This window comes from Cryptotermes secundus, unplaced genomic scaffold (assembly GCF_002891405.2).
Source record: "Cryptotermes secundus unplaced genomic scaffold, Csec_1.0 scaffold1033, whole genome shotgun sequence".
In the NCBI taxonomy this organism is placed as follows: Eukaryota; Metazoa; Arthropoda; class Insecta; order Blattodea; family Kalotermitidae; genus Cryptotermes; species Cryptotermes secundus.
In genome coordinates, this window is record NW_019723917.1 from 910,059 (window position 1) to 924,725 (window position 14,667).

The following is a 14,667-nucleotide window of genomic DNA, read 5'->3' on the forward strand; positions in this document are numbered from 1 at the left end:
AGTTCTGGTAAAATTATAAAAAGTGAGTACTGCAATTTTTTTTTCTGTTCAGTGTAATGTCTCCATGTGTTCAATTATTATAGTGTAAATAAATTAATGAGTATGGTGTTTTATTTTGTCTCAAATATGTGCATGTCCTGGTTTAATTATTATAATATACCTCATAAAAGTAAAAGGTAAAGCCATCCCTGTAACAGGTCATTGAGGTCCATACGGTTGTGAGATGTTGAGGTTCCCACATTTACTAGACAGTTGACTCATAGATGGCAGTAAGGTTGTCAACCCTACGCACTGGCCATCCTTTACCCACCAAGAATATTCCAAGAATATTGCTGGTACACATTTCTGTTAGAGGCTGAGTCAACCCCAGGGCCATAGTGCGGCTGGAAGGATTAGGTCAATTGAAAAAAACCCAATGACCTCATAGGGACTTGAACCCACGACCTTCCAGCTTGTAGCATAGTGATAGTATACCTTAATTAAACAGAGACCTGGCTTTAACAGAAAAATGTTCTGGACCCTTGAGATTCTGTTTAAGACGGGTATTACTGTATTCAGAATTTTAACAATCTTTAACTAAACAACAATTTGTCTTAATTAGAATCTTTACATAAAACTTTGTTTCAATTTGATGTACTATGACCAATGTAACAGTAGTTTCCTCAACATGTTGTGCCTTCTGAGGATGGTTGTTTACTGACTGAAACGTGTAAATACATCATATAAACATACATCTGAGTCACACTGGATGGTGTCAAACCATTCTATAATATCTAACTAGTGTGATGGAAGAGAATGAATAAAGTTAAACTTATGTAAGATCTGTTCATTGGCTCTCTAACAAAAGACAGATACAGTGAAGCTAATAGATGCATCTCTTTAATATTTAAGTCAAAATGAACAAAAAAAAAATCATACCATAGTAAACATAATCGCCTGCACTGAATTTACGAGGGTTGTACTGAAAGTCATGAGCAACATTTTTTTGTAAAGTAACATGCTTTATTATTGACAAACCAAATACACCACCTCAATCTACAGACCTATCTTTATTTTTCCACATAATCGCCACTTCTTTGTACACATTTCTCCCAGCATCCTGGGAGTTCGAAAATTCCCCTTCTGTAAAATTCCGTTCCAGCCATCCGAAGACACTGATGCACTGCTTTCTGAATTGCCTCCCCTGTCTCAAAACGTTGTCCACACAGCTGATCATTCACGAATCCGAAAAGATGGTAGTCGGAGGGTGCCAGATCAGGGCTATAGGAGGGGTGTGGAAGAACTCCCCCCACCGCCTTCTTTGCAATTGCTTCCAATGTGAGGTGATCGGCATGGGGGCAAGCATTGTCATGCAGGATGATGATGTTTTGTCCTGGACGTTTATCGCGCAATGCACGACGGAGCTTGTGCAACGTCTGGACATAACAAGCAGCACTGATGGTTTGCCCAGGTTCCAGGAATTCGGCCAGAATAAACCCCTCTGCATCCCAGAAGACTGTGCCCATCACCTTTGCAGCTGATGGCACTGTCTTTGCCTTCTTTTTTGATCGAGAATGCAAATGGTGCCATTCCATACTCTGCTGTTTCATTTCAGGCTCAAAATGGTGAATCCAGCTTTTGTCACCTGTCACAATACAGAGCAAAATATCATTGCCTTCGTGTTGACATATCTGCAGCAGTTCTGGGGTGATGACTTTTTGCTCACCTTTGTGATCTTCAGTCAATAACTGCAGGACCCAATGAGCACAAACTTTCCTATAGCCCAAGCTTTCAATCACCTCCTGTACTGCACTGTGCCCTATTCCAAGTTTTCAGGCTATTGTGTCCACAGTCACATGCCTGATGCCTGTCATCTTGAATGATCTCATCCACTCTTTCCTTGTTGCATTCAGTTGAGGCTGTTCGAGGATGACCGCTCCGAGGCTCATCTTTGATGCTGGTGTTCCCATCTTTAAAATGTTTCACCCATCTTCAGACACTGCTCGAACCCATGCACACACTTCCATAATCACGCTGAAGTCTCTGGTGAATTTCTGCAGCAGGGATTTCCTCTTTCACAAGAAATTCGATGACAGCACGCTGGCGAAACGACATCACGTTGTCGGCCAATTTGTTAGGAGTGATACTGGTCACGTGATGCAAGCTACTGACGTCACAAGACACTTAAGGTTAACACAACAGCTGATTCCACCTACCACCGTACTCTCTTTTGTCTGCTGTTCCAAAGTTGCATGCAAAAAAAAGTTGCTCATGACTTTCGGTACGACCTACGTACATTTTTTAGAATATAGAAATCTTGAAATTACTAGGCTATGAGGTGTGACTTTCTATCACATGGCAAATTATATAAGCAGAGGCAGTTCTTGAAAGTCTTCAGAGTTTTGTGGAACAACAAGGATATAACAGCTGCTAGGAGAGAACTATAAATATTTCCAAATTTTTTCAGCCAGTGGCAAAATGACTGAAATAGGCTTCTAGCCTGGCCTTATATGGAACTTGACTTAAAAGGCTGGGGCATTGCCTCACTCATGTTGACCCCTTGTTTTGGAGAAAAAAGTTACTAAGCTGTATAGAAATTTCATAAATCATTTGATTTGATCCTCTGCAATGTACTGCTTTACTTGTTCTGTACCAGGCATGAACATAGGAAGACAAACACACTTAAAAAGTGTAATGTGAGAATTCCTGTTGGTGTTTTGAAGCCTACCACACTAAGTACAGGCTGTACTGGTCTAAGTGCATGGGGAAACCCACCCTCTCCAATAACTAACTAACTAAGTACAGGCTGTGATGTAGTGTAAGTCTCTGGAACCAGAAATCACTTCACCAGACATACAGGCAATAGAAAAGTTTTCTGTTATATTTCCTGTGCGACACTAGTGAGTAACAACAAAAGAGTCAACTCACGCATCACCAGATCAGGTGTAAATACTCATACAATATAAAGACCAAGGTATGGCTAGGCAGTCAGTCAAAAATCAAAACACTTCAGTACAAAATTTCATGCAAAAACCTTCCTTCCTTTTGACAGTGCTTCTATCAAGAGTACGAAAGATGAAGTATTAGAAATAAACATTATTCTAGAAGTTGCATTACTTACAATGTAATACTGCACTGAATCTGATAAAACAATGATAACAGTTCCACATTCTGGAACATCAAGCACACTCACTTTGAAACAGTAACCGAAACTTCATATTGCAGACTATTCTTCGGAAGGGAGGATAACAATTTCTTTTGAGCCTATTTAGTAACAAGTCTAATGCTCTGTCTAAGTCATATGCTGAGAGTATTCATGAAAATTATAGGTATTTCCTCATTTTCATGTGATGTCAATACAACAACAATTCTGGATTTTGCTCACAACTTGCTTGTCCCACATCTGTGAAAAATATTCATGAATATACCACAATATGAATCACACATTTTGACCGAAATCTACACTATTATCAATTGGATGCTGAGCACATTATATGCAGAAACACTTCACAGCACTCTGTCTACCTGGGATTTTAAACAAAGTAACATCCTGCGATGGCAGTTTTCTTTGTTGTTGTGTAATTCTTTTGTAAATTAAATTTTATACATGTATTTTATGCATGCTGACTGATAAACTCTGCAGTGGCAGGCCATAATAGGGCTTGTATAGAAGGTGTGATGCAAGAGAACAGGTTACTGCAAATGCCAGTATTTCCATCAGTATAGCATATGACATCAGACAAGGTGGTGAGGTGGAGTCCAAGCAACTGAGTGCAAAGCATGAGGCACTGCAAATGGGACACCAGCTCACACTACTTCAACATTACTCAAACATCACAAGTTCTTTTGTCAGGTTCATCACCTGGACACTGCATGTAGTGTCAAAAGATGGAAATGCACCACACAAGACTGTGAAGTCTGCAGCGAAGATAATGTTTGTGATGCATTTTTCACTCAATTCGTAGAACACAGAGCAAGAGTGAATGAATAGCATTACTGCACAGCACCATGCACATGAAGAAAGCTACATAGAGAAAAAACCCTGGCTTTCTCATTCCTGGAGCATTTCCTGATGAGAATGTCATGCCCATATTATATACAGCTGGGATCTTCCATCTAGCAGCTTTCGTATCTGCAGATCACTGAGGAAGCACTTTGAAGGATAACATTTCTGATGTGGCCATGAGGTCAAAAATGAGTAGTGCTGGTGGGTGCAAACACTGACCACTGATTTCTTCTCCATGGGAACTAAACAGTTTGTGTATCACTGGGACAAATGTCTCAGTTATTCTGGCAATTATGTGGTTAAATATAGAGCTTCTTTGTTATTCCTTCTGTTTTGGACATCCAAATTGCCAAAACAAATAAAGAATATGTTACTGCACAACCTTCACATTTTCTTTCACTAATCTTGCAAACAAGCATGACTTATTATATGGAAACATCCTTAATTTACAGAGTTGGATGTGCAATACATTCCTTAAGTGATACATTCAGCATATAAAGATAATGAAATCAACAGCAGTTTTGCTGTCATTTTTGAAAATACGAGTATCCAACATGTCAAGACATAAATAAACTTTAAACAAGTTACAAGCTATTCATGCTAGACTAAAAAGTAACAACTTTCTCAAACAGTTATTCATACAAGCAGAGGGCCAAATTGGACTCCATCCAGTACTGCCTGACATCTACAGAATGAGTCCTTCATATGACAAACCTTCAGATTCAGGAGATTCCAACCTGTTGCGAAGATGTTCCAGCGTGTTCGTGAAATGCTTATTTATTTGCTCTGTCTCCTCATTAGCCTCAAGGTTGGGTAATTCTTCTCGTATTTTGCCAATCAGTTGATTCAGCACCTGTACTGAAACCTAGCACAATAAAACAATAATGATGCCTGCAACACTTTTAAAACCAAAACAAGGAAAAAATAAAATTAGAAGTGAATGATGAGGATATAAATCTCCAATATACATCACATGTTCTCAGTTTTAATGAGGTCAATGTTCCATGAATTATATGACATTTATTATTATTCTTAGTGGGGTGAGAATGAGTCTACTCGGTACTCTGGCCAATACTGGCCTACTGTACTAATGAAGGTGACAGATGTTGGTGATTGTGGAGCAAGTGACAGAATGAATATTGGCTGGGGAAACTGAAGTACTCGGTGAAAACCTGCCCCAGCGCCACTTTGTCCACCAAAAATCTCACATGACCAGACCCGGGCTCAAACCCGGGCCACTGTGGTGGGAAGCCAGCGACTGACCTAGTATTAACTTCCATTATCCCTTGTGTAACTTAACTGTCTTTCAAAAGGGAACATATTAATTAGGAATTAAAATTTTTAATAAACTTCCACCTAATATAAAAGACCAAGCTCATGAGATTAAAAAGAAATTAGGTCTGCTGTTAAAAGATTCCTATTTTTAAATTAATTTTATTCATTGGACGAATATTTTAACTGTGACAACAATTAAAGTTTTGGATTTGTTACGGGTGGTACCTGATAGTGCTTTATTGTTATAGATGATGGTTTTTGTTCCTGTTGTATATTGTTAATATTTTTAACTGGTACGACATTACACAATTGTGATGCAGTATGTGATGTTTACTCATGTATATATCCATTGGTGTTTAACCATGTAAGGATTTATGGAATGCTGAATAAATGAATGAATGAATGACTACCTGAGCTATGGCGCGGCCTATGTAACATCTAAAAAGGCAAACCCTCAAAACACATACAGAATACTTTTTATTGCCATATTTTCTCATGTACTGCTGCTTCTGACATGAAGCATATATTATTAATTCATAAGAAATTATTAAGAAAGTGCAGCTACAGAGGACAACATTACAAAGGAGTCATGACAAATATTCAAGCACTCACCTGTTCATTATCCTTCTCATAGAAGTAAATGTAGTGATTTAGCAGTTCAACAAACAGCTGAACTTGAACGGATGGGTCCATACACTGGTTTCCAATTCGAACACCTTTCTTAAGGCACTCCAAAACTCGTTTTCCATCACGCATCTTGGAAAAGAAACACCAACAGCAATCATGTCATCATGTATGATAACTGAAAATTTACTTATACCAGGAACTGTCAGAACTTATTGGAAAGACAAGGTTATTATGAACTGAAGAAGCATAAGACATGGTTTGATGAAGGATACTCAAAATTATTAGACCAAATGAAACAAGCCAAACTGCAGTGGTTACAGGATCCAAGTGAAATAAAGGAAGATAATCTGAACAATATAAGACGCGAAACCAGGAGGCATTTCAGGAACAAAAGAGGGAATATCTGAAAAACAAAATTGATGAGCTTGCAGTGAACAGTAAGAACAAGAACATTTGAGACCTGTATAGAGGAATAAATGACTTTAACCATCTCCAGCCGTCATGTTTAGGAAGATTTCCATAGTCACATTGTCAGGGATTTTTAAATGCCTGCCGAACCACTAAGTGAACGGTTTTGACTGACAAGTTGGTGCAACAAGGGCATAAAGTTAAAAGACAAAAGTGTACCTACATTTTTGATTGTCCAATTCTTGGGACACCTCAACACTGCTATAATATGAGAGTGAAATCATGGTACACTGAGTCACAGTCTGTCCTTTAAGGAAAGAACTATTCTTGAATTCAATGGCTTTTCAGAGTATGGTAAGTTTCACATGTCGCCTGTAAGTTTTCCATAATGTGGAATTATACTGTGAACGTAACCAGTGTCACTTTCAGCTAATGCAAACAATCTGATGAATCAAGTCTTTTTTTTTAATATAAGTTTCAAAAATTATTTTGCACATGAACCAAACTGTTGATTCATCTATTACAATGTTTTTACCTGGTACAAAATTTTTCTGAAATTGTTTCTCTATATATTTTAACACCCTATGTACGTTCTTGTCTTTTTGATGGCCCAATTGCATTATTTGTTGGCATCATTGCCCATTGTTCTTCACTCAACATATTACTACTAGAGTATTCATCAGCATCAAACAAAGGATTCTATCTAGTTTCTTCAATTCAGAGGGCCTTAGTTTGGCTGAACATAAAAGCATGCTACTCGCTTACTCGCTATTAACACATGGCAAGCTGTAATATATAAATGGCTTTCATTCCTCAAGAAGTTCAAATTATGACTTCCAGAGAGCAGGAAGAGGCTGAAAAAACATTCATGCATGCGTTCGTATAGTCTGCAGTGCCAACTAGTGACATATGATCCAAACATGAAACAAATTTTGTCAACAGTTTATCCACATTTGTCCACAGAAGCACAGTCATAATGTTGATTATATATCGGTGTTTGACTGGAAAGGATTAAGAGGGGTTACCAACCAAGGAGAAACTTAGTGGAGGATGAGAATGGTGATCTGCTTGTAGATTCCCACAAGATTTTGAATAGGTGGAGGAACTACTTCTCTCAGTTATTGAATGTACATAGGGTCAGTGATGTTAGGCAGATAGAAATCCATAAAGCTGAGCCGTTAATACCTGATCCTAGCCCTTTTGAGGTTGAAAGTGCTATTGCACAATTGAAACGGTATAAATCGCCAGGTACTGATCAAATTCCAGCAGAATGTATTCAAGCAGGAGGTGAAACATTATATTCTGAGATCCATAAGCTAACGTATTCTATTTCGAATAAGGAAAAATTGCCTGATCAGTGGAAGGAGTCTATTATTGTACCAGTTCACAAGAAGGGTGATAAAACTGACTGTAGTAATTATTGGGGGATATCACTGCTATCAACTTCATACAAAACTTTATCCAATATTTTTCTCTCAAGGTTAAGTCCATACATAGATGAATTTATTGCAGATCGTCAGTATGGGTTTCGACGTAACAGATCAACTACTGATCAGATCTTTGGCAGTTGTCAGATACTGGAGAAGAAATGTGAGTACAATGAGAGAGTACATCAGCTATGCATAGAGTTCAAGAAAGCCTATGATTCAGTTAGGCTGATTAAAATGTGTTTAAACGAAACATATTGTGACGTGTCGCGCTAGCTGGACGCCCCCCTCCCCGGGAGCTGACACGCAGAGCGGAGCCGAAGTTAGCCGAATCCCCGCAACCTGGTAGCTATGCAACGCGAGTCAAAAGCGGTGACGTCACCGAGGGATACCGCGGTTGCTAGGCAGCAGTAAACAAATCCGGACAGCGTTGCTAGCAACACTGGGCCAGACAACAACGGTGCCTGTTATGTGGCTGTTTTCTGAGTTGTCCGGAATGAGACTACATAAGGAGCAGCGAAGGCTATTCACAGTTAGTTCTCAAGGCAGCTACCTACGAGTTAGTTCCGAGTTAGTTACGAGACACAGTTCTCAAGTTCTGAGTTAGTTCCGAGTTATCAGCGATTAGTTCCGAGCAAGCCTACGAGTTAGTTTTCAAGGCAGCTGTTACAAGTTAGCCAGCAACCAGTCAGTTGTATTCTGGCATTTGCAGTGTAGTATTTGTGATACTGCCGATGGCAGTAAGTGTCAGATTGTAATTTCGGTGATTGTAAGGGCGAATGTGAAATAAAATTTGCTATATCAAATACAGCGTGAAGTTATTTGTCTCGTTATACACCCAACACGTGACAATATATTAAAGTCCATATAGGCTAACATTTGCCTGATAATTTTCCTATCCAGAATGGTGTAAAACAATGAGATGCTTTATCACCACTGATTTTCAACTTTGCTCTAGAATATGCCATTAGGAAGGTCCAGGAAAACCAGTTGGGACTGCAATTAAAGGGGAGACATTAGCTGTTGGTCTATGCTTATGATGCGAATCTACTGGGTGATAATATACATACCATAAAGAAAAACATAAAAAAAGTAAAGCTATCCCTGTACCAGGCCATGAAGGCCCACAGGATTGGGATACGTTGAGTGTCCCACATTATCTAGACAGTTGGCTCAAAAATGGTGGTAAGGTTGTCAGCCTTATGTGCCGGCCGCATTTTACTTCCCAGCAAAATTATTTAATTCCTGGTACTCATTTCTGTTACAGGCTGAGTCGACCCCAGGGCCATAGTGTGGGTGGAAGGATTAGATGAAATGAAAAAATTCAATGACCTCATTGGGACTTGAACCCGCGAACTTCTGGCTTGTAGCATAGTCCCTCAACCAACTACGCTACCACGTTCCCCCTAAAGAAAAAAGAAACATAAAAACTTTAATTGATGCTAGTAAGAAGGTTGTTCTAGAAGTAAACACAAGAGGAAAGTGAGTATATGTTGCTGCCTCATCACCAATGTGCACGGCAAATTCATGACAGAAAGATAGCTAACAGATGTATTGAAAATGTGGCACAGTTCAGATATTTTGGAATGACCACAGCAAATCAAAATCTGATTCAAGAGGAAATTAAGAGGAGAATGAACCTGGGGTAATGCTTGCTACCATTCAGTCCAGAACCTTTCGTCTGCTGTCTAATAACATAAAAACTAGAATATATAAAACTATAATTTTGCCTGTGGTTTTGTATGGGCGTGAAACTTGCTCTCTGATATTAAGGGAGGAACATAGACTGAGGGTGTTTGAGAACAGGGTGCTGAGAATATTTGGACTGAAGAGGGATGAAGTGATAGGAGGTTGGAGAAAACTGCATAATGAGAAGTGTCGCAACTTGTACTCTTCGCATAGTATAATCAGAATGATGAAGACAAGGAAGATGATATGGGCAGGGCATGCAGCACGAATGAGAGAGAAGCGAATGCATGTAAGATAATGGTGGGAAAGCCAGAAGGAAAGGGACCAATGGCAAGACGAAGATATGGGTAGGTGAACAATATTAAGGTGGATCTTAGAGAAACAGGATGGGATGGAATGGACTGGACTGATCTGGCTCAGTATAAGGAACACTGGAGGGCTCTTGTGAACTTGGTAATGAATGTAAGATTTGAGGTTTTCACGGCGGTGACTATGAAGAAAGCCGTCTTCTGGGATGTGGCCCCATGTAGAAATTGTGTTAACCAACGTTTCGGAGGAATTTTTGCTCTGCTGGTTCGCTCGCGGATTTCTTCGTCTTCTACCCTGAAGATGGAGGATATATTCCTCCGAAACGTTGGTTAACACAATTTCTACATGGTGCCACATCCCAGAAGACAGCTTTTTGGTAATGAATGTTTGGGTTCCATAAAATCTGGGAAGTTCTTGAGTAGCTACACAACTGGCTGCTTCGCAAGAAGGGCTCAGCTCCATGATGAATGAATTAACCAGTAATATCCAATATGCCTGAAATTCATGTTCATCTGGCCATCATCTGCATGAAACAACTCAAGAACTGTTATACGGATTTTCTTGAAATTTTACATTGGGCAGTTTAACTACCATTTCTCAGCATATTTCAATTTTGGTAAAATCAGTGCCTAGGAATGAACACATAAAAACCAAAATTAATTTCTGCATGTATCTTGCACATAACTAGCTGAATTTAAATTCTGGTAAAATCAAAGCCTAAAAGCAGACACACAAAAACTAAAATTAATTTTTGCATGTATCTTGCACGTAACTAGCTGAATATTCATCCAAATGAAAAAGTTTTAAAGAAAAGTATATGAAAGTGAAACTCACATTTCATATCCCATACACTGTGCAGTTTTTGAGATAATGAAGCAAAATGCATTTTATGTTGTCCACAGACAGTAACAGTGAATGCACCAGAAGTAACATATTATGCAAACACTAAGTTGCCTGAAGTGGTTATCATGTAAATATGAAAGTAACAAAGAAGATTTCAACATTCTTAACGTTTTTATTAACATCCGAACCAAGAAGCCGAAGATTTTCTCATGCTTACATACTCTCCTGTACTTACAACTGTGAGCTGATGTTTTTGACTGTACATTAGGATGGCTCTGTGTATTAACCTTTAAGAGACGGCCATTTAAATTCTGGTAATGGTAGCGGGACGGAGTTAATTTAAATGCCCGCCACTGTAGAGTAATAAAAATTGTAATCATGTTACTCAAAATGCTGTGATTTCTACAATTTTTGTGATAAACGAACGAAATAAACGCTGCTTTTATCTAGAAAGAATATAGAATCAGTTATTTTAATTTACCGATTTTAAAATCTCTTAAAATTTTTACACTGATGCCAAAAAAAATTTTTCCCGCAATTTTGAACGTCTGTGCACAAAAATGCATACAGTTCCTGCACAAAACGTTTCTGCAGTCTGAATGCCTGCTGCTGACATCATTTTATAACTATGGCTTACATGGCAACAGGGGCAGAAGTTTATGCTTACGTTCCTCATTCTCCAGTTCGTAGCTTCCTTTCGGTATGTGCACGAGTGTGGGCGATGTCTAATCGTTCGCAGAAACACTGACTGTATTATCTCGTATAGACAAACAAGAAGTAGTCTGTTTTGAAATATAGCCGAGCAGTGTCAGAACGTTCAAGGCTAGCGTTGTGTTTAGCTGTCCACCATGGCCTCGTATTTGGAAGACGCTGAAATTGAGAATCAGCTTACAAATGACACCGATTCAGACTGTTGTACCAATGACTCTGAGAGTTGCGAGGAAGAAAGTGAATCAGAAATTGAAGTCGATGAAGAACCATCATCTTTGTCGGCAACCTGGGGACCACCACACCAGCGTGGCAAGAGGAGTGTGAATAATTATTCAGGTGGAGCTGTGGGCAAACTGTGGCAAACAGTTATAGCATCTGTCGTCGAACCTGGAAATGGACAAATAAACTATTTTTCCATCTCCTGGATCTGAACAGTTACAGCCTGTTGTCACGCAGAGAATTTCATCTCGCTCTTGTGCGGAACATGCTGGAAGGGGTCCACCTCGCCATCAACGGCCCAGGGGTCGAACCCCTGCCGTTTTATCGGAGATATCTCGATTATAGGAGGCCAAACCACATCACTGGTCGACTTCCTCTACTTCGCAATTGAGGTGTCGTGTGTGCTTCTAGCGTGGAAAACGAAGAACCATCCGGACAAAGTGCGTGAAGTGCGACGTCAAACACTGGATTTCCGGATGTTTCTGAGATATCCACACGAAGCCAACAGCCCATTAGACGACGCAGGTGGGAAGACAGACAACTTATAAAGCGGGTGACCAAAAATCATGTAAGTAGAAAAAGAATTTATAACTTAATATTAGATTTTAAGAAGCTGGCCGCACGCGTGGACTGCGCAACGACATATGGCGTCATTTGTCCCCTTGACTTTATTTTGATGACGCCATATGGAGTCGCTCAGCTCTTAAAGGTTAAGCACTTCTGCTTCACTGTGGTAAAAGATCTCTACACCTATATACTGCTGTTTGATTTTGTATTCTGGTCTTTTATGTCCCAAACATGGAAGAGCCACACGTTATGGCTTAACAGTACCTTGAAAGAACACCGCTAAAAATAGCTTTGGAAGCAAATCTGGAAGATCAAATCATGCAAACAGTTGTGGCTGGCCAGGAATATCTCACTATAACAAAAGCGATGGAACAAATGCACTCTTTTCATATATATTTTACATTACTGTTTCCATATTAAAATACTGATGGTGCCAATGGCTTTTTCCTTGTTATAATGAAGTTCTGGTTATAAGCCATACTCATTGTACTGCAGTTTCACTGCATTTGAGTGAAAAATGTTTTCATATACAGGGTGTCCCAGGAGGAATGTGCCAAACTTCGGGAGGGCGTTCCTTATGTTAAAGTATGCCGATATAACCCAAAACACCTATGTCCAAAGTTGAACGGTTACGGAGATAATGGCCCGAGAAAAGTGTGGTCTTCTTGCAGGTCCACGCACTATATGTACCTGTCAGCTGAGACCCTTATCTGTTTGTCCTTGAGTGCCGCGAGTCACACTAGCGTAAGCTCATGCGCTGCCTACAGATTACGTTGCGTTGGGGTCGTGAATGGGTGGTAAATTAGTTGTGTGATGAGTTGCTGAAATGCCTTTTGTGTTTTCACACGTCGAGTATTGTGATATGCATTTTGTGTATGGATTTTGCGGTGGCAATGCACGTGCTGCTGTTGAAGAGTACCAAAGGCGTTTTCCCGATCGAAGGATTCCATCTCGAAGTGTATTTACGCGAATTCACCAGACATTGCGTGAGACTGGTTCTCTTCCGAGTGTTTCTGTGCAGTCGGAAAGGGAGGATGTACAAATGAGAAACACACGAGAGAACATTCTTCGCATGATTGATAGAAGTCCGCGTCTCTCCACTCGTAGAATGGCCTCTCGCATCGGCGTATCACGTATGCAGGTGTGGCGAACTTTACATGACGAAGACCTGTATCCTTACCATGATCAAAGGGTACAACATCTGGAACCAGGCGACCATGCTCAGCGTATGGATTTCTGCCACTGGATAAAAGCTCATCCCGAACTGTTAAGCGTCATTTTATTCAGTGATGAGGCGTCGTTTACCCGGGACGGTGTAAATAATTTACGAAATATTCATACGTGGTCCCATAATAATCCACATGAGATAATGGAAACGAAATTCCAAAAGAGATTTTCTGTGAATGTATGGTGTGGTGTGCTTGGGAACAGGTTGATCGGACCTTTTGTGTTTCACAACAATTTAACTGGAAACACGTATGGAGCCTTCCTAAGGAATGAGTTACCATGTTTGTTGGAAGACATCCCGTTAACGATAAGGAGGAAAATGTACTTCCAACATGATGGGGCTCCTCCACATTATACTCAGCACGTGAGACACTACTTAGATGAATCCTTCCCTAACCGCTGGATAGGTCGTGGTGGTCCCATTGCATGGCCACCGAGGTCGCCAGATCTTACGCCTCTAGATTATTACCTCTGGGGCCACATGAAGACCTTAGTCTACGAAACTAAGGTCGATTCCCGAGAAGCACTGCGGAATCGTATTTTTGCAGCGGCAGAGCACATACGTCACCATTCAGGCAACATTGCTTCTGCTACCCAATCCCTCATGATGCGTGCCGAAAACTGCATTGCAGCTGGCGGAGGACACTTTGAACAATTACTATAAAGCAGGTACTGTATTTTAATACTTATGTAGTTGGCTTATAGCAGAATATGCAGTCAGTCATGTTACACCAGCGCTTGCCATTCATGTGTCATGTGTAGTGATGAGGCGTCTTTTACCCTGGACGGTGTAAATAATTTACGAAATGTGCATACGTGGTCCCATAATAATCCACATGAGATAATGGAAACGAAATTCCAAAAGAGATTATCCGTGAATGTAGGTATAAGAAGAGTTATGTGGTCGGCTCATAGCGCAGCCATATTACGTCATCGCACGCCAGTCATGTGTTATGTATACTGCTTGGAAACCTAAGGACAATTATGACATGGCGAGCGAGTATTTTGTACTTCAATTTTATGGCTTTCCGTCACTCACAAGTTGGTTTGATGTTACGTACATTATTAACATTACAGAATCCACATATTCCTGCCAGTTTTAATATCTATTTTGTAATCAACAAGTGTGTAACCCCGGTCAAAGTTTGACACTTCTCTGGCCATTATCTCCGTAACCGTTCAACTTTGGACATAGGTGTTTTGGGTTATATCGGCATACTTTAACATAAGGAACACCCTCCCGAAGTTTGGCACATTCCTCCTGGGACACCCTGTATATATAGTGTACAGAAAAATGAAATACACATTTTATGTACAGCGCATTTTCCTGCAGATCTTATGGTTTTCATGGTAATTATATTCAAGTGATTTCATGCTTTG

General features: G+C 40.0%; 1 protein-coding gene across 1 annotated transcript in view; it reads right to left on the minus strand.

Annotated features, from left to right (window-relative positions):
• Nucleotides 1–2,212: 2,212 nt before the first annotated feature.
• The window catches only part of LOC111862172 (vacuolar protein sorting-associated protein 35), an 84,846-nt gene continuing 72,391 nt past the window's right edge, over nucleotides 2,213–14,667 (minus strand). The window contains exons 14-15 of the mRNA XM_023847356.2: nucleotides 5,873–6,016; nucleotides 2,213–4,850 (exon numbers count right to left, since the gene is read on the minus strand). Of these exons, the coding sequence (XP_023703124.1) occupies nucleotides 4,671–4,850; nucleotides 5,873–6,016 (324 nt within the window). The 3' untranslated portion in view covers nucleotides 2,213–4,670. The remainder of the gene's footprint in view (nucleotides 4,851–5,872; nucleotides 6,017–14,667) is intronic.